The sequence below is a fragment of the Macrotis lagotis genome, chromosome 1 (genome assembly GCF_037893015.1).
Source record: "Macrotis lagotis isolate mMagLag1 chromosome 1, bilby.v1.9.chrom.fasta, whole genome shotgun sequence".
Lineage (NCBI taxonomy): Eukaryota > Metazoa > Chordata > Mammalia > Peramelemorphia > Peramelidae > Macrotis > Macrotis lagotis.
Window position 1 is genome coordinate 23,440,815 of NC_133658.1, and position 19,586 is coordinate 23,460,400.

Consider the following 19,586-nt stretch of genomic DNA (forward strand, 5'->3'; position numbering starts at 1 on the left):
ATTGCTGGCAATCATACTTACCACTATGCAGGGACGTATGAATAACCAGTTTATTATAACCTCAGAGCACAGTTCCAGGCTACACCAATGGACCTGAAGAAACTTTTCAGCAGACTTTTGAAGGGTTCACTTCCAAACCAGGGTATATACAATTGGAATTTTAGAAAGGGCAAAGGAGAGTAGTTTTGCCTCCAGCCAGTAGAATGATACTGTAATGATATTGGCCTGGTCCAGGCTGATGCCATTCTACCCTTTTTCCCTAGAACAGCTGTTTAGACATTGAATGGGTCACCCCAGAGATGGTCCATTTCCCCTCCTTGGAGTTCTTCAGCAGAGACTGAATGACGAAGTGATGGATGTGTTATAATGGATAGGAACTGGAAGAAATGAGAAGGGAAGACCAACTAGTCCATGGAGATTGTTGTGGTTTGTTCCATTGCTTGATCAACATTCAATGATTCTCTTTTTGCTAATTTGGGTTAAGGTGATACCTCAGGCTTATTTTAATTTGCGACTCCAGAGACATTAAGAGGGAGAATTTTATAGAGATAATTATTAAAGAGAAAGGAGAATTCAAACCCAGGCCCACTGTCCACAAGCCCACCCTATCATGCATGTAACCTCTCTCTCTGATTGAAGTCCTTCCTTATCAGCAAACATTGGCTCCAGTAGGAGCCTTTTATGCAACTTAATTACTCTGACTCTGGTTCTCCAATCAACTTTATGATTGGGGGAGCCTAGAGAGGGGGTGATTTTGTTTGCTTGTATTTGCTACAAAGGTCTGGCTCAAATATCTTTGAGACTAGAAGAGGAAAAGCAAGGGTCCTCCCAAGGGAGGACGTCAACAAGTTGAATTGGAGGGAGCCTGGTTGAAGGTTACTGCTGGACTCTAAAGTTGGGGGTCTGGGTGTGTATGGGGGGGATGATGAAGGAGGTGATGAGGATGCAGACTGGTCCGGCAGCAGAGATGATGCTTCCTAGCTCTCTCTCTCTCTCTCTCTCTCTCTCTCTCTCTCTCGGTTTTCTCAGCATGGAAAGGAGGGAGCTAAGGGAGGGGCCTCCCATTCCATCTTTTTAGGAATGGAGAATGGAGCTGTTTCAGCTGGGTCAAGGATGCTGGGCTGTCCCCAGATGGGGAAGACCTCAGTAGAAGCTTGGATCTGATTGGGGTGGAGGGGGTCTGCAGCCAGGGCCCTTGGGCCGCAGCCTCATTAGTCTAGGCTGGAATGAATGGCTGGCACCAGCCAGTCTGCCCCAAAGCCTCCATAGGCTGGGGGAGGAGAAGGAGAAGAAGAAAGAAAGGGGGGAGTAGGAACCAACTCCTGCTATCCTCCAAACTTGTCCTGAAGGATGCAGATGCTCAGGAGTGCCAGAACAGTACCGAACAATACCGGTGAGTATGTGTGAGTGTGTATGTGTATGTGTGAATGAGTGTATCTACAAATCTGATTGTGTAGAAGGGGTGTGTGCACTGGTTTCTGTAGGTGTGGAAGCAGCTTGTAAGTATGTGTTTTCTGTATAGTAGCATGTAGACATGTAAGTCCATGGGCTGCACAGCATATTCTTGATTTATTCCACAAATATTTCACCAAGGGCATCTGCAGAGGTGAATAGTAGTGAAGGGGACCATTGGTATTTCCCTGAAGCTTGGGACCTTTTCCCCTCCTCAGAAAGTAGAAAAAAGAAATATTCTGCTCCCTTGTTGCTACCACAGGTGGTTCTCATATTCTGGGAAAGGTGAAGGAAAGGACTATGGATGCAGAGAGAAGTGGCTTTGATGAGCTGGAACCCCCAGAACCCTATATCAGATTATTCGTTGTCATGGGGAAGAGGGATGAAAGGAGGGAAGGTAGAAAAATGTGGAACTCAAAATCTTGCAAAAGGATGAATGCTGAAAACCATCTTTGTATGTAATTGGAAAAAAATAAAATAATATTCAAAATATAGTTGTGTGTATATATATATAAATGGGTGTGCATATAGAATATACACACATAAATGTGTATGTGAGTGTATACAATTTTCTTATAATTATTATTTAAAGGATAAGCATAGCAAAGTGGATAAACACCTCAAAGTTAGGATGACCTGAGTTCAAGTCCTTCTTCTGGCATGTTCTGTCTATATAACCTTGGAAAAAAGTCATGGTCCAGGAAATTCTCCAAGGCAATAGATTAATTATAATCTGTAAAGGGAATCTCTTCTGGAGTGACCCGTACTGATAAAATCATAGATCCAGACCACTAAAAATATTACCTATAGATTTCAATAAGTATTATTCAGTTGAAATGGGTAGCTAGATGGCATGGTGGATAGAGCATTGGCCTTTGAGTCAGGAGGATGGGAGTTCAAATCCCCTCTGACATTTGCCACTTACTGTGTGACCTTGGGCCAGGCACTTCACCCTGATTGCCTCACATCCAGGACCATCTCCAGTCTCCCTGATCCATATCTGGCCACCGGACCCAGATGGCTCTGGAGGAGAAATCGACTTAGCACAGTCCCCCCTCCCCACCCCTGTTACTTAAATCCAAATCATGTGCTTGTCATAGTAGCACTTCCCCTGAATTCATGGTCTTTTGTGAAAATGAAGGACAAAACATCATCATCATTTAATTGAAATGGTATAGACTATGGAGTGCTGGGCTAAGGTCCTTGGGAAGTCTTGGGTTCAAATCTCACTTTGGATACTTACTAGTTGTAAGACCAAAGGCTGAGACTTTTGTCTTGAGTTGTAGCTGAGATCAGTACCTGAGAAGGAAATCACAGACTGTGACCCATTATTATCAATTTAATTTACTTTACAATAAAAAAATCAATTCTATATTCGAGCAGCAATAGTGTTGGATAATCACAGACTTAGGGTGGTCTTAGGGTTGTGCAGGTTTGTTTTCAAATCATTGTCATATCTATGAGTGTGATCTTCTGGCCCCCCTTGTGCCCCTTTGCCCCCTATTCCTGGCTTCAACTAAACCCTTGGCTTTTCTGTTCCATTGTTTTGATGTCCCCATGTCTACTGTTACTAGGGTTCTTGGAATTGTGTAGACAAGCCACAAAGGCCTTTGGATAGAGGGAGTCTCCTTTTCTTTTTTGTTCTTTCCTTGGTTCATAGTTCCAAGAATGAGATTATTGGTCCAAAGGGCAGGTGGATTTTATGATTTTTTTTGGACTGACTGTTTCCAGAATGGCAGTTACACCAGCTTGTGTTGATCCTTCAGAATAGTGAGAGTATCTACCTCCCCACAGCCCCACCAGCTATGGGTTTAAACATTTAGATTTGAGATGCTATGTCAAGATTGTTTTAATTTATTTGTGTTAAATGCTCCTAATCAAGTCTTCTTCTGAGGCATCAAGATCTTTGGTTCCTTTGAGCAATGGACTGTGAACCTGCCATCAAAGTACCTCCTTAACTGATAAGAGATTTTTTTTTTTTTAAGATTTCTAAGGCAATGGGGTTAAATGTCTAGGTAATTATTAAGTGTCTGAGGTCGGATTTGAACTCAGGTAGTCCTGACTCCAAGGCCAGTACTCTATCCACTGTGCCACCTAACTGCCCCCTGATAAGAGATTCTTCAATGGAATCTTAGTATTGATTTTTTTTAAATGCACCCACCCAAGAAGATGCCCTCTTAAGGCAGTCTGGATAGCACAAAGGTAATAGTGATGCCACAAAGGGGATACAAGATTATTTACAAGGAACTGTTTGGTATTTAACTTATGAATTCTCATAAGTATGTTCTGGGAGACAATTGTTCAATTAGCAAACAACCTTGTTTTTCTGTTTTAAAAAAGCTATTGATTTATATATTTTACATCAATTAAATGTTCTCCATATCACTTCCCTTCACCACTACCATAAAGTCATCTCACATGCCAAAGACTGTTTTAAAGAAGATGAGAAAAAAGTTACACTGATTAGTACATTGACTAATTCTGACATTGAATGCAATATCCTACACCTGTGAACCCCCACCTCTGCATAGGTGTGGCTAGAAATCAAACAAAAATTTCTGAGGCAATTACTGTGTTCTCTGTGCTAAGTTTACAAAGACAAAATCAGGATCAGGATCAGATCACATATGCTATAGAAATAGGGTGACAGAGCATGTAAAATGAATACAGCATTCTTGGGGAGTGAGGGCATTAGCAACTTTGTGAATATGGCAAGTCTTGATTCAGTAGATGAATAGATGGTAGAATCTGAAATGTTAGAGGCAGGGGTCAAGGGCAAGGGTGCGAAGGGTCTGGCTGTCATGTTCTGGCTGGGGCAGTAAATGTGATCTGCTGATGGTCTCTTTTTTTTTTTAGATTTTTTCAAGGCAATGGGGTTAAGTGGCACAGCTAGGTAATTATTAAGTGTCTGAAGTTGGATTTGAACCCAGGTACTCCTGACTCCAAGGCCCATGCTCTATTCACTGCATCACCTAGCCGCCCCTTGTCTCTTCCTCTTGCTATGCCTCATGGAAGGATTCTTGGAAGAAACCATGGGGCAGCAGAGAGGGAAAAGATGCTGCCAAATGTGAGGCAATCACCTGGACTGATTCCTTCCATGGGCTTTGGGGGCTGTCCCAACCCCTTTTTTTTTCCTTTTCCCCATTTTAGTTAATAAATCTGATTTTGATTGGGTATGAGGATAGGCAGCTTAGAAATCAGCCCTTTCTGTCCCAAGAGTCCCAAAGTCCTTGTGATTGTGGGACATGCAGTTTGGGGACAAGACTAGAGAAGGGAGGGCTCGCTCCCCCTCCCATGACCCCCCTCCCCCTCAAAGATTCCCTCTCTGCTAACTTTCCCTTTCCTGACACCAACTACAGAGGAAGTTGGGAAATCTGGCTCCAAAGAATTACAAATCCTTCCATTCCAGGCAGTAGGAAGCCTGGAAGAGTTTGGTGTCTATTATCCAGTGATCTGATAAGGTGATTTGTGGGGAAGTCAGGTTCCCATCTTCGAGATCTTTCATTGATATCTTGAGAAGGGAGTGTTAAATCCAAAGAAATGAGTGGAATTTCAGGCACCATGATATGGGAGAGATTTGGGGCAGAAGGTTCCTTCTGGGGCCTTTCACACCCCATCAGCACCTCTCTCTCTAGCATAGTTCTATTCCCCAGATGATTTACTGGTGTGTGAGTGGGGGGCCATAGAGTCATCTCAGTGACTCACGTGGCCTGGTCCCACGTGGCCATGCATTCATGGTTCAGCAGCCTGGTGAAGCCTGAGCAGAGTGGACAGGAGATCCTTCCGTGGGACAGGCAGGGAGATAGTATCAACCACGGCTGACCGAGCGTTGACCTGAGGCCCATCACAGAGCCAATTAGCACCCACTGAAATAGCGGGCAGCTCCTAACGGCTTTTGGGGGGGGCACCTCGGGCATTGGGCATGTCAGCCTGAGTTAGTGCCAGCAAGGATGAGTGGAGCGACCTCAGGACCAGGGTGCTGATGGGAGGGAGGAAGGAAGAAAGGGAGGGAGGGAGGAAAGAAGAGGGAGGCAGTCTGGAGGCTCAGGTTGGAGACTGGAAGGAAACGGAGCATCTGTGAAGCATGCCATAATGTTTCACCACAGCGGACCAGGGTGTTGGGCACCATTTCCCTGCCTCTAGTTTGCCCCATGGTGCTTGTCAGAAACCTGAGGGAAGAGCCTGGTTAAACTTCTGTCCTTAGGAAAAGTCCTGTCAATAGGGCGATCCTCTGGAATCCTGAACCAATTCAGTTTTGAGCAAAGTTTTAATCACAGTAAGCACCTGGTGCAGGAATAGAACATTGGACCTGCAGTCAGGAAGAAGTGGGTTCAAATCTGACCTCCGACACTAGCTGCATGACCCTGGACGAGTCATGTCACCCTGTTTGCCTCAGTGTCCTCATCTTTAAAATGAGCCAAAGGAGGAAATAGTAAACCATTCCAGTATCTTTGCCAAGAAAACCTCAAATGGGGTCATGAAGAGCTGGGCAGAACAGTCCTGCTAAGATCTGAGGATCTAAATACCAACAAGCAAAAGTCCCCTGCCCTCAAGGAATTTACATTCTTATGGAGGAAGACAAAACAGAAGACTTTTAAGGAAAATCTAGGCTAATTTTGAACAGTTCCCACCATGCTCTGGTAAAGTGAATTTTCATAAAACTGTGTTAAGAAAACTGTAAGTTCTGTGTGTGTGTGTGTGTGTGTGTGTGTGTGTGTGTGTGTGTGTGAATTATGTCATTCTGTATGTGGGTATGATCACAAGCTTCTCTGCCTCCAGTTGGAGCTTGAGGAGGATGCCGTGTGGTTATTTATCTGGGATTGCTTGGGGGATACCAGAGAGGTGCCCAAACCCCAGATGGGACCCTCTGCTCTGGCCTGGTCACCTACGACAGAGACAACATTGCTTTGGAAAGGTGTTCTCTTGGGAAAAGCAGAGGCCCACAACCATATAACAGTGATTAAATGCTTTCCAAGTTTTAATGATTGGAAGAAACTTGAAATTGTTGAGATGTGTAGATATGTTTGTGTGGATGTGGGAATGTGCTTGCTCAGTGGGGTGAGGCAGGGAGGAGAAATGGCTCTGGATGGCCACATGTGACCACCTCACCCTAATATACCTAGTAGGAACCCTGCTGGAATGTGAGACAGCAGACTGGAGTTTGGACTCTCCCATTGCCACCTACCAGTAGCAGATGTTGGGTGGGTCCCCTTTGGGGGCCTCAACTTGACTGGAAGAGGAGGGTGTTAAGTGATGACCTCCAAGTGTCCCTGCCTCCGGTTCCTTTCCAAGTCGATTTTATCAGTTTTCCTAAAGTCAGCATTCTTTTTTCTAAAAACTGTTTATATGTAAAAGGGGCCACACCTATACCCCAAAGGCCAGCCAGGGTGGGTCAGTCTCACATACTGAGAGCTGCAACTCTCTTAAATCCATACTTGTGGACATACAAGAATATAAGGTCTTGTCCTATAGGAATTTCCTTTTTTGTGTATCTTCCCAAAGAGGGATTTAAATGTTCAAATGTGGATGCATAGAGGATAGATGGATGGATGCCTTCCTATCTGCCACAAATATGGGAAAGACAACTCTGAGGCCCAAAGTTTATGGAAGGTGAGAACAGACTAAGATTTTTGACCTTTTCTATCACCCTACAGTTTGAGGAGGATGCCCCAAAGGGGTGGAAGCCATCTTTTCAGAAGATGAAGGGTAGGACCCAGTGCTTTTGGCTGACAAGAGAGGGTAAAGTCCCTTCTGGGTCACTGAGGAAGATTCTGAGGGTCTAGTTAGTCAAGAAACAATCAAAGTGGTTATTATGAGGCTGGCATTTTGCTAAGACTTGGATTATAAAGGATCATGGTTCCTTCTCTGCCCTCAAAGAGCTTAGAGTCAGGATTTTATGATTTTATCCATTACTCTTTAGATAGTGGTATGTGTGATGCATACATGACACAGACAATCTTTTTTCCTGAGGCTTCTTCCAAATATGACTTTCCCAAACTGACCCTCAAAGCCCTGTCATAAAAGGGGCTGTGGAGAGTGGGGAGCAAATAAAAGGAGAGAGTGGGGAGAAAACCTCTTGGGTTCATTTGTTTACTTCTTTTTGATTGACCAAGAAAGTCAGAGGGTGAAGTTTTGCTTTGTTTAGCTGGCAAAGATGGGGTCTAGATCCCAAAAGTAGGCTCACAGTTTGGCCTTGGCCTGACTCTTGTGTTTGCTACTAGAAGAGTGTCCTTTCCTGCCCCTGCTTCCAACCTCCTTAGCTCTGATGAGCAGAAAGGTTGGTAGGATGTCACAGATCAAAGATTTAGAGTTTGGAAGAGATCTTTGAGAAGTCCCAACACCTCATTTCCAACAAAGAAGGAGACAGAAGCCAAGAAAAAGTTTAGTGACTTACTCAAGGACATACAACTAATGTATGTCTGATTTGAACCCAGTTCTTCATGATTCTATGACTTACTCATTTTATGAGGCTGGGCATGTATAGGGAATGGAGTAGAGTGAGAGAGGGCATTTTGAGGAGAGAGACTGGGGACCTGTAAAGGGAGGAGAATTGATAAGTTATCAGGAACCAGAGTTGGGGCTCAACTTCTTCATGATGGTCCATGGAAATATCTATATCTGTCAGACTGATCAGGAAATCGGGTGTGGGCTGACCTGGATATGGTGGCAGGGAAGGAAGATCCTGAAGAGATTTACACATGGATTTTTCTAGTTCCAGTCACACCCAGGAGAGAAAAACAGGTTCAATGATGGACATCTCCTAACAACAAAATTGACAGACGTGCTCCTCTGCTCACTGGTGTCTGTTTTCATTTCTTTCCATCTGCAGTGTCCTTTTCACCCCCACTTCCCACCCCATAGCTCTGATAAACAACAAAAGGCTGGTTGGATGCCATAGATAAAAAAAATTCAGTCACTTAACTCCATACATTTCTGGTTCCTTATCTGTAAAAGAGGAATAATAGTAGCACATATTTTAAATTGACAACTTACAGAAAAAAAATGAGCAATGGCACCCCTGAAAAACCATTTGTAATGGTGTGTGTGTGTGTGTGTGTGTGTGTGTCTTTGTATGAGTTTATTTTTGTGGTGATTCACCTGAGGAAGGGGGAAGTAGTGAGTTCCCCATCACTTGGGGTCTTCTATAGGAGGCTGGATGACCACTTGTTGGAGATGTCAGAGAAGGGAATCCTGTTCAGTAATGGGAGGAACCAACTGGCCTAAGGGGCATGGCCATCTCTGAGAGACTGAGTGTCTGATTCTCCTGGTTACGACCCAAGGGTGTGGGGCTGGCAGGGACCTCAAAGACCATGGAGTCTGACCCTCTCATTTTACAGGTGGCAAACAGAGGCAGAGGATGCTGGCCCAAGGAAACAATAAACTCCAGTCTTTCTTTTTCAGAGTCAGAGCCCTTTCTAATGCCTCTGGAAAGGGTGAAAAACAGATTTTTGCAAACTGTATGTGCATTACTCAGTGTATTCCATCCCCAGTGGTGGAGACACACCTCACAGATCACATAGGGCCACAGTGCTGTTTTTTTGACCAGGTGTGAGAAGCAGCTCACTATCATGCAAAGAACCCAGGACTTGGAGCTAGAAGACCTGGGTCTGAGTCCCAGCATTGATTAGTGAGAACTAAAGATTCAGAGGTGGTACAGTGGCTGGAAGACCTGAGTTCAAATCCAACTTCAGACATTTACTAGCTGTGTGATCCTGGGCAAGTCACTTCACTTCTGTCTACCTCAGTTTCCTCATCCGTAAAATGGTGGAGTTAGACAATTGTGGCTTCCAAGGTCCCATCTAGGTCTAAATTTGATTTTAAAATTGGAAGGGCTCTTCAAGGTGGTTTTATAGAGGACCCAAAAGTAGCGCAGTCCCTGGGAAGTACTTGTTTGTCCTTTGTTGTTGAAGGAAGACTGATGTCAGGGAGGTGAGGCCATGACGGATATGTGCACTGGATTTGAGGGAAGGGGGGGCTGTGCTAAGTCCCCAGCCTCACTTTCTCTTCCTGAGCCATCTGAATCCAGTGGCCAGCGTTGAATCAGGATGACTGGAGGTGGCCCTGGATGTGAGACAGTCAGGTTTGGGTAACTTGGCCCAGGTCGCACAGCTGGTAACCGTCAAGCGTCTGAGGCTGGATTTGAACTCAGATCTTCCTGATTACAGGACTCTGCACTGTGCCACCTAGCGGTGGGGCTTTCATAAATGCCAGTTGATTAAAAAATGACTCATGATTAAAAGTTATTAAAAATGGATGAAAAATAGGTTTTCTTATAGAAGTCTTGTATTTGGGGTCAGATGTGGTGGGCTGGAATCCAGGTCTTGTACTTACTGACCTGGGGACCTTGGGGAAGTCCCCGCTCTATGGAGAGCCGCTCCTTTCTTCCTCTGTAAGAGGAGCAGCTTGGGCAGGGGCCCTCCAAGGGCCCAGGCGTCCCTGCCCGCCGGGTCAGCACGCTTCTCTCCCTCCATCCTCCCATTCTTCCCCAGATTCACCTCCTGTTCCGGCCACCCCAAAGCGCCCTTGTGTGGTCCTCAGGAAGACTGAAGGGCGGCCCAGGCTGGGAGAGGGGTGTTGGAGGGGGGCTGGGGTGGATGAGGGTCCCCCTGCCCTCAGCCATGGCTGTGAAGACACAGGAGCGGATGCAGACAAAGCCGCCTAGCCTGGCCCCTTCCAGGCCGGGCCCCCCAGCCCTGCCCTCCCCAGGCCGGGCCCCCCCAGCCCTGGCCCCCCCCAGGCCGGGCCCCCCAGCCCTGCCCCCCCCCAGCCCTGGCCCCCTCAGCCCGCCCCCCCCAGGCCGGCCCCCCCCAGCCCTGCCCCCCCAGGCCGGGCCCCCTCAGCCGGCCCCCCCGGACGGGCCTCCCAGCCCTGGATCCCCCAGCCCCGGCCCCCCCAGCCCTGGATCCCCCAGCCCTGCCCCCCCAAGGCCGGGTCCCCCCAGCCCTGTATCCCCAGCCCTGCCCCCCAGCCCCGGCCCCCCCAGCCCCGGCCCCCCCAGCCCTGGATCCCCCAGCCCCGGCCCCCCCAGGCCGGGCCCCCCAGCCCTGCCCCCCCAGGCCGGGCCCCCCAGGCTGGCCCGTCTCCTCCGGGCCTGGCTGACATGGGGTGCACCCCTGATGCCCCTGGACCACGGGCCAAATGCCGAGGTGGGCAGGAACGGGCGGCCGGCGTGATGGGGCGGGGGGTCCCCGCAGCCAGCATTCCCTTTGGGGGGCCCCGGCGAGGCCCGGCCCGGCCCCCCGCCGCGGACAGCTCCGCTCCCCGCCGGGGGCTCTGCAGTGGGGGGGGGGCGGGGGGGCGGGCGCCCCCTGGCGGCCGGAGCTGCCCGCCACGTGCGCCCGCGGGGGGCGGGGCGGGGCGGGGCCCCGGCTGCAGTGCGGCCTCCGGCCGGCGGGCGCCGCTGTGGGCCGCGCCCCCCGCGCGCCGGGCCGCGCGCCGCTCTCGGTGACGTCGGTGACGTCGGCGGCGTGGGGGCGGGGCGGCGGCGGCTCCGTGTCCCGGGCGCGGCGAGGCCAGGCCAGGCCAGGCCGGGGCGGGGGGCGGCGGGCGGGGGTCGGGCCGGGCCGCGGCCATGTGGTTCATGTACGCGCTCAGCTGGCTGTCGCTGCTCGTCCAGGTGGCCTTCGTCACCCTGGCCATCGGTGAGGGGCGCCCCCGCGAGGAGACCCCTCCCCTCCCAAGCCGGGGGCGCGGGCGGGTCTCCCCGGGCCGACCCCTCCCCATGGCTACCCGGCCAGCCTCCCCCCAGCGTACCCCCCCCCAGGGTCTCTTGGGGGGCCCCGTCCCTTCGGGGCCCCTCAGACTGGGGAGCCCCCACTCTGCCCTGGCTGGGAGGGGGGGAGGCAGGGGGAAGGGTGCGGGAGATGCCCCGAGCCCCGGGGGTCCAGGGGTCCCTCAGGAACAAGTGGGGGGCGGCCAGGTAGTGGATGGAGCCCTGGAGCCTTGGGCAGGCCCCTTAACCCTGTTCGCTTTGCAAAACCTGGAGAAACAAAGAATGGGCGGAGGGCCCGGAGACTGCCCCGCGGGGCCAGGGAGGCTGGCCCCTCACTTTGGGGGGCACTTGGGGTGAAGGAGCTGGAAGCCCCGGGCGGGGCCCCCAGAGGGCCCGGGAGGGTGCTCTCTGCTCCGGGGAATGGGCTGCCCCTTTGCTACCGGGAGGGGGTGGTCCCCACAGATGGTCAAGGGGGGCCACCCCAGGACGCCCCTGAGGCCGAGCTTCCTGCCCACGACTGCGGACCGCCGGCCCCCCTCCAGGGAGAAGCCCGGGCCTGGGAGCCTCGGCCGAGCCCCCTCCCCCCAGACGCCCCTCGGGTTGGTGGGAGAATCCAGCAGCACCCCGGGGCGCAGCTGCCGCAGACGGCCAGCCCCGCTGACCTCCCGCCTCTCCTTCCAGCGGCCGGACTCTACTACCTGGCCGAACTGATAGAAGAGTACACGGTGGCCACCAGCCGCATCATCAAGTACATGATCTGGGTGAGAGGCCGGTCCCCCCGCTGCCCACCCCCGAGGCCTCTCTTCTGGGCCTCAGACTCGAAGGTCACCCCACCTGCCCAGGGATGTTGCTGGACGGCTTGCTGACCAGCGCTCAGAAGCGGAGGAGAAGGGGCACCTCGTCCTGCCCTCCGGACCCTGGGAAGCACCCTCCTTGCCTGGGGGCCTCTGCTTCCTCCTGTCACCTGCTTCCGGCGGGTCTCTTGCTAAGAGAGAGCCCTCCTGGACCTTAGCAGGTTGGGGTGGGGGGGCTTGTCTGGGCTGGGCTGGGGGGCAGAGATGGGACCCCCATGTGTCCCTCCCCCACCCCAGAGCTGGGGCATCCAGCTGCAGACCTCGACTGGGGAGGACCAGACTGGCAGGGAGACCAGCAGAGCTGTCCAGGAGGGGGGATGCTGGGGGGGAAGGATGACCCTGCCCCAGGGGAGGGGGCTGGGGCTGGAGGAGAGGCGAGCCTCAGCTCTCGCCCGTCTCAGTTTTCCACAGCTGTGCTGGTCGGCCTCTACGTCTTTGAGCGCTTCCCCAGCTTCCTGATTGGCATGGGGCTCTTCACCAACCTCGTCTACTTTGGCCTCCTTCAGACTTTCCCTTTCATCATGCTGACCTCTCCCAATTTCATCCTCTCTTGTGGTGAGTGCAAGGTGGGACCGGTGGAACCAACGGGACCGGTCCGGGATGCGGTCCCTCTCCTCCTGAGCCTGGGCCTTCCTTCAGGGACCTCCTGGCTCAGGGCAGTCCGACCAGTGAAGAGCTTCCCAGTCAGAGAATTCCTAGTCTTGATGGGCCAAGTCCCGGGGAGGACAGATGCCCTTCCTGGTGCCCCCCACACCAGTGGAGAAGCAGGAGGAGAGGGGGTCGAGCTCAGAGTAGAAGCCAGAACTGCGTGGGCTGGCCAGAGATCCAGGGCAGCCCGCGGGGCTCTGTGTCTGTGTCTGTTAGAAGAGGAAAGTGGGTTGGAAATAAATAGGGCAAGACTCACGGACAGGTGGGCAGCCAGAGCTCCCTTGTGAGGAAGCCCCCTCATCGCATCAGGGGCCAAACTTGTAGGAGGTCATGGACAAGAGGTACCCAGCATGGGCAGCTGAGGGTGGGTGGCTTGAGAGCTGCCTCACTGGGGGGGTGTGCCCCCTCATTGATGAATCCCAGTTCTGTTGGAGTATCAAATCTGGACTGTGAACTATTATTGGTGACCCCAGGCTGTGACAGGGATTGAATGGGATTTGTCTCCAGAAAGTTCCTGACTCCTCTTCCCTGACCCGGCCTTGCTGCTCTAGGCTGGTTGTTAGAGGACGGGCTAGTCAATGGCCCAGAGACACAGCTAGCAGCGCCCTGTGCCCCCGGATGTCAGGGCCTGTGTCCTTGGGAGGTTCCCTGGGAGTCTCTTCTAGTGCAGCCCTCCTCCCCCAATGACTGTGCCTTTGGGACAAGGACACCGGCCAAAGGGGAATTCTCCCCTTGGACAGGGTCCGTGGCTGTCCTCAGAACTGCAGGACCTTCTGCGGTGCCTGGGAGGGGCTTCCCTCCAACTGTCTGAGGAATCATTTGTGATCTTTTCGTTCAGTCAAGAAACTTGCTTCTTTTAACTCTAGAAATTTAACTCAAATCTGCGCTGTCATTTCCTCCTTGACATTTCACCCCCAGTCCCATTGCTTCTTATCTCTTGCCAAATTCTGGACCCGACTCTCCCCACCATCTGCCACTGAATGAGAATGAGAGGAGTCTCCTGTTAACTCCTAGAGCCACACAGCCTGGGGCTCCCCGAAAGTCCCCTGGCCCCTCACTGCAGCCACAGAGGCAGCGGGAGCTTGTCCACGCTTGCTCTTCTCTCCCAGAGCCCCCGAACCTTCCCCCCTTCCCTTCTGCCACTTTATCGATGGAGGCCAATCGCTGCCAGTCCCCATTTTTCCCTTTCTTATTCTCTCCTGACCCCATGATACCCTCCATTCTCTTTAGGATGGTCCTTGTCCTTCCTGAGGCCCCTTTCCCCTTGATCTTCAGCCTCCGTCCCTGACCACTTTGGCGCCCACGGTACCTCCTTTCCCCTCTTCTCCCTGAGCCCTGTGTCTCCGCTGGGCTCTCTCCCTCTCCAAAGCTCATGCAGATCTCTTCACCTCTGAGCCTCAGTGGCCAATCTTGACCTCTGCAGTGGTTGGCACCATTGATCCCTTTCTCCTGGAGACTCTTTTCCCCCATTCCCATGCCCCAGAACTGGAGATCTCCCCCAAGCACTGAGTCTACACATCCTCTGGGGCGTGTACAGCTCATTGTCAGCTGTGTATGTGTGTGTGTGTGTGTGTGTGTGTGTGTGGTGTGTATACATGGGCATACATGTGAGTGTGCATATGTATGAGTGTATGTATAGCTATGTGTATGTGGTGCACTTGCGTGTGTAAATGTGTGTCTGTGTATGGCTGTTCTCCCTTGAACTTCAGGCTCACCCCAGGCTCCTATCACTAGCTGTATGTCCTTTGGCATCTCAAGTACACCACCTCCAAAACAGACCTACCCCCGAAACCCTTCCCTTGTGTTCCAGGTTCAGACTCATCTCTTCTCTTAGTTTAGAAGACCATGGAGGGGAGAGGGGCTTCATTCTTTCTGTTTACATCCCTGAGCACAGCCCATAAGGGGCCTAATCAATGATCATTGATCTCATCTCTGATTCCTTGACCTGGCACCAAGGGCCACTGGTCCTCAGATGTCTAATTCAGACTTGTCCATAAACAGTGCTGCCCCCCCATTCCCCCTCTCTGACCCTTAGTTCCCCCTTTTCTAAAGTGAGATTGGACTGGATAGCTGATGACAACCCTTCAATCTGTGTGTTATTGAGCTTGTCTTGTCCATGTGCCCTTAGCTCTTCCAGGCAAGGAGGATGAGGCCTTAGATTTGCCCCCCCCCAGCCTCTTAGATCAGGCCTTCTGCCTGTCCTCATTACTGTGGGGGGGGGGTTGGGGGAGAGGGAATGGGGAGACCTCTCCTCTGAAGTGCTAACGCTCTCCTCTCTACTCCCTCTTACGTCGGCAGTCCTCGTGGTGGTCAATCACTACTTAGCCTTCCAGTATTTTGCGGAGGAGTACTACCCCTTCTCAGAGGTAAGAGCCTGAGGGACATGTGGGCAGTGGGATGGGGAGGGGAGGAGAGAGGGCCACACTGTATTTATTGGGCACTGATAGTGTTCCAGGCACTATGCTAAGTGCGTTACAACTTTGGTTCCCATGATGACCCTGTGAGGTAAGAGTTGTCATTCCTAATTTATGAAAGAGATAAGAGGTTAAGAGGAACCTGTCCAGGACCAAAGAATTGTAAGAGTTGCAGCCAGAATTTGAACTCAAGTCTTCCTGACTCAGGCCCTGCACACCTAGGCACCAAGGTGGAGAGAATGCAGTTGCTGGCACTTCCTGAGTCTTGTGATTTGTCCTGTGAACAGGGCTCTTTGGGCTAGTCTCCCTCCAGCTTCTCCTGGGCATAGCTTGGACAGGGTCCTTGAGGGTTGCTCTGGGGAGGCCTAGCATCTTTCTGAGAGCTGCTCAATCTAGGTGGGTCCGAAACCCTTCCCTACCTGCTCCTCCCACCTCGCCCCAGGAATCTTCTCTGGCCATTTCTCCAAGTCTTTCCTGTTTCTATTTCTGTTTCTAGCCTGGTTTTGTCCTTTAAGAGAGAAGTCACTGGTGGTTACTCTCTCCAACTTTTTTTTTTAATTTAAAAAACTATTTTCAGTTCCAAATCTCCCCCCCCCACCACCACACACATACACTGAGAAGGGAAGAAATCTGGTCTACGTTTCTTTTTTTTTTAAGGTTTTTTTTTGCCAGGCAAATGGGGTTAAGTGGCTTGCCTAAGACCACACAGCTAGATAATTATTAAGTGTCTGAGGCCAGTTTTGAATTCCTCAGGTACTCCTGACTCCAGGGTCAGTGCTCTTATCTACTGCGCTGCCTAGCCACCCCAATCTACATTACTTCTTGATGGGGAAGGTTGGCTTCTTGGATGAGGGATCTTATAGCTCTGAGTTCTGGGTAGGGGACCAGCTTGGAACAGTCCTCATGGCCATTTGGGTATTTTTCCTCAGATGCATCTTTCTTTCATGCTTGGAGAGGACCTTGCAAACTTTCTGCCCTGTAATTATAAAGTACCTTCTGTGAAATTTGGTTTGTCAGTGGCTATTAGAAAAGAGGCCCTATCCTTCAGCTTTGACCTTGTGGTCTTAACATTGATCATTGTTTTTGACTTGAGTTTTGTTGAAGCTTCAGGATCAGTATTTTCTTTTCTTTTTGAAAGAAGAAAAGAAAAGAGATTTAATGGGAACTAGAATATGTTGGGACTTTGGGGAAATCACTAATTTAGTATAAAAATCTATTATAAATGATTTAAAGAAATATATATTTTTTAAACTGTATTGAAATCTTTTTTTGCAGCATCAATTATTTTTTAGTTTGTCTCTCCTTTTCCCCTTCCATCATGTCATCCCCCAATAACAAAGAATGTTTTAAAAAGGAAAAAAAGCTAGGTCAGTAAAGACCAATGTACAACATAATAAGCAGTATTCCATGTTCTTAGCCCCCTACCAACGATGATAGACAGATGAATTTTCAAATCTCTTCTTTGAGACAGGCTTGGTCATTAGAAGTTGACAGCAGGGGGCAACTGGGTGGTGCAGTGAATAGAGCACCAGCCCTGGAGTCAGGAGGACCTGATTTTTTTTTTTTTTTTAGGTTTTTGCAAGGTAAATGGGGTTAAGTGGCTTGCCCAAGGTCACACAGCTAGGTAATTATTAAGTGTCTGAGACTGGATTTGAACCCAGGTACTCCTGACTCCCAAGGCCGGTGCTCTATCCACTGTGCCACCTAGCCACCCCCATGGAGGACCTGATTTCAAGTGTGACCTCAGACACTTAATAATTGCTTAGCTGTGATCTGGACAAGTCACTTAACCCCATTGCCTTAAATTTAAAAGAAGTTGACAGCTGGCACAGTGGACAGAGTCCAGATCTTGCGTTATAATAGACCTTAGACACTTCTTACCTGCATGACCCTGGGCAAGCCACCAGACTGCTCTTGACTTCAGTTTTGTCATCTGTAAAATGGCCATAATAATAACACCTGCCTCCCAAGATTATAGGTATAATTGGAAATAATATATGCACCTCTTCTTGGTGTGATGAGGAGGAGGAGGAGGAGGATGAGGAGGATAAGAACAGTGGTCATGAGGATGATGGTAGTGATGAGACTGGTGGTGGTGATGATGAGGAAGAGGAGGGTGGTGGTGGTCCGATAATTGTGATGAGGATCATAGTGGTGGAGGTGATGGTGGTGGTGATGGTAGTGATGGTGGCAATGATGATGATGATGGTGGTGGTGATGATAGATGTCTAACACTGAGGCTGTGCTGCCTCTGCACCAAACACTGGGCTTGCTGTTAGACCTTATGCAGCCTATTTCATTGGTCTTTTCACTTTGTGTAGATTATGCTTCTGATTCTGCTGACTTGACTTTACATCTGTTCCTGTAAACCTTTACTTGTGTGTGTTTGTTGCAACAAAGGACTATTTCATTGCATTCACATTTCCTGGGGGATGGGTATCTTCTTTGTTTCCAGGTCTTGGCTAGCCCACAAGGTACTGCTACTGCTATTTGGACTTTTCCTTTTTTTTAGGGACCCCCTTGGGGCATACCCAACATGGGACATTCATTTTAATTTCTTTTTTAACAGTTTTCATCTGCTCTCCAGAATGGCTAAACCAGAGGATGTAATTATTATTTTTAAAATGTATTTATTTTAAAGCAATGGGGTTAAGTGACTTGCCCAAGGCTACATAGCTAGGCAATTATTAAATGTCTGAGGGTAGATTTGAACTCGGATCCAACTGACTCCAGGGCTGGTGCTCTATCCACAGTGTCACATAGCCATCCTGAGAGGATGTAATTATTAATTTAAAGGTGCAACACTTGAGTGTTCCTGTAAATTGGATGAGAGGAGGTGAGCTCTCCTAGACCCACATGTTCTAAGACTGTTCAGGTTTCTGGGCTTCAGGTACCAAGGAGAGGGGACGAGAAAACAGAGAATGTGGGACAGACAGACAACTGCAGAGAGACAAAGAGAACAAATGAGGAATGGACAAGAGATGCCTGCCCCTTGCCTCTTGCCTCTTGCCCCTTGCCTCTTGCCCCTTGCCTCTTGCCCCTTGCCTCTTGCCTCTTGCCTCTTGCCTCTTGCCCCTTGCCTCTTGCCTCTTACGTCTTACCTCTTACCTCTTACCTCTTGCCTCTTGCCTCTTGCCTCTTGCCTCTTGCCTCTTGCCTCTTGCCTCTAGCTCTAGTCAGTCTGGGAGAGAGACAAGTCAGAACGTCCCCTCCTTAAGACTAAGCAGGTAATGGGTTAGTACCTTCCTCAAGGTTCCCTATTTTAGTCTTATTTTCTATTCTTTGTTTGGTTTTCTTTGGCTATCTAAATTATCCTTTGGATTTTATCTAGGTTCCTTGAGTCTCTTTGGTGGCACTCCTTTCACATGGGAATCCAGGGCCTTGCTACTGAAACTTCTCTTCCCTTTTTCTGACAGGTGCTGGCCTATTTCACATTCTGCCTCTGGTTAATCCCATTTGCATTCTTTGTGTCACTGTCAGCTGGGGAGAATGTTCTACCCTCTACTGTACAGCCTGGAGGTGAGAAGGGAGAAAGGGGCTCTCTGGAGATGTATTGAAGCTGTTTTGGGAGGGAGTGATTTGACAGCTTCTGGTGTGACTGGATCAGACAGGGAGCCCTTTGACCTATGAGCCATATCTTTATACTTTGGGAGCCCCAGTTATGGAAAATGCTCTGGTCTAGCCTGTCTACTGACAGAACAGATCTTATCTACTATTGTAGTCTTTATCCTGGTCTTATGGGACAGAGACCCCAGGCTGATAGGACACAGGCCTGGGAATATCCTCATCTCTTTGTGTACCACTACAGATGATGTGGTCTCCAACTACTTCACCAAAGGCAAACGAGGCAAACGGTCTGGAATCTTGGTTGTCTTCTCCTTCATCAAAGAGGCCATCTTACCCAGTCGTCAGAAGATATACTGACCACTTGGGGAGGGGGCCCAGGGCCGAGGAGGAGGGAGCTGGGGCAGTGAGCCGGGAATTGAACCTGTGGTCGTCGTCATGGACGTCTGTGGGGGACTCTGCCCCCACCCTGGCCCTCTCTCCCATATGCCCACACCCTTGAGGAGGTCTTAGTGAAGACCAGCTAAAACTGAAGGCCACATGATGCAGCCTGGATGTTGCTTCCAGAGCAGTCCAGAGCTAGGTGTCTGGGGGGAGGGTTGGCTGCCCATCTTTGGACTTTGGGCAGCCTGGAGGCCAGGAGGCCAAAAATCGCCCCATATTCTTTCCTTCTGAGACAGACCAGGAGTGGGGCTGGTGGGCCAAGTTCCCTTTCTAGTCCATTCTTCCCAAAAGTACTGGGTTCGGCCTTGGGGAAGGCAGAGAGAGGTGGGCGCCCCTCTCTGGGGAGGATCCTGAGGAGGGAGCCGTGACTCAGTGCATTTCCAAAGGAAATAGCTTTTTGGTGTTGAATCGAACTGTGATTTCTGTCCAAGTACAAATACTCATTGGAATAAAGATTCTAGGAGACATTTTTTTCCTTAAGTGTCCAAAAACTCATTT

At 50.3% G+C, this 19,586-nt stretch overlaps 1 protein-coding gene across 2 annotated transcripts; it reads left to right on the plus strand.

Annotated features, from left to right (window-relative positions):
* The first annotated feature begins 10,974 nt into the window (after positions 1 to 10,974).
* TEX261 (testis expressed 261) lies at positions 10,975 to 19,568 on the plus strand. Of its 2 annotated transcripts, XM_074195955.1 has the most exons (6): positions 10,977 to 11,093; positions 11,846 to 11,925; positions 12,420 to 12,573; positions 14,965 to 15,032; positions 18,497 to 18,599; positions 18,889 to 19,102. In XM_074195955.1, the coding sequence occupies exons 1-6, from the start codon at positions 11,024 to 11,026 to the stop codon at positions 19,002 to 19,004; spliced, it is 591 nt and encodes a 196-aa protein (XP_074052056.1). In that variant the 5' UTR covers positions 10,977 to 11,023; the 3' UTR covers positions 19,005 to 19,102. The 2 variants fall into 2 exon arrangements, with proteins under 2 accessions (XP_074052050.1, XP_074052056.1); XM_074195949.1 differs by lacking the exon at positions 18,497 to 18,599 and having other exon boundaries at positions 10,975 to 11,093; positions 18,889 to 19,568.
* The last annotated feature ends 18 nt before the right edge of the window (positions 19,569 to 19,586 follow it).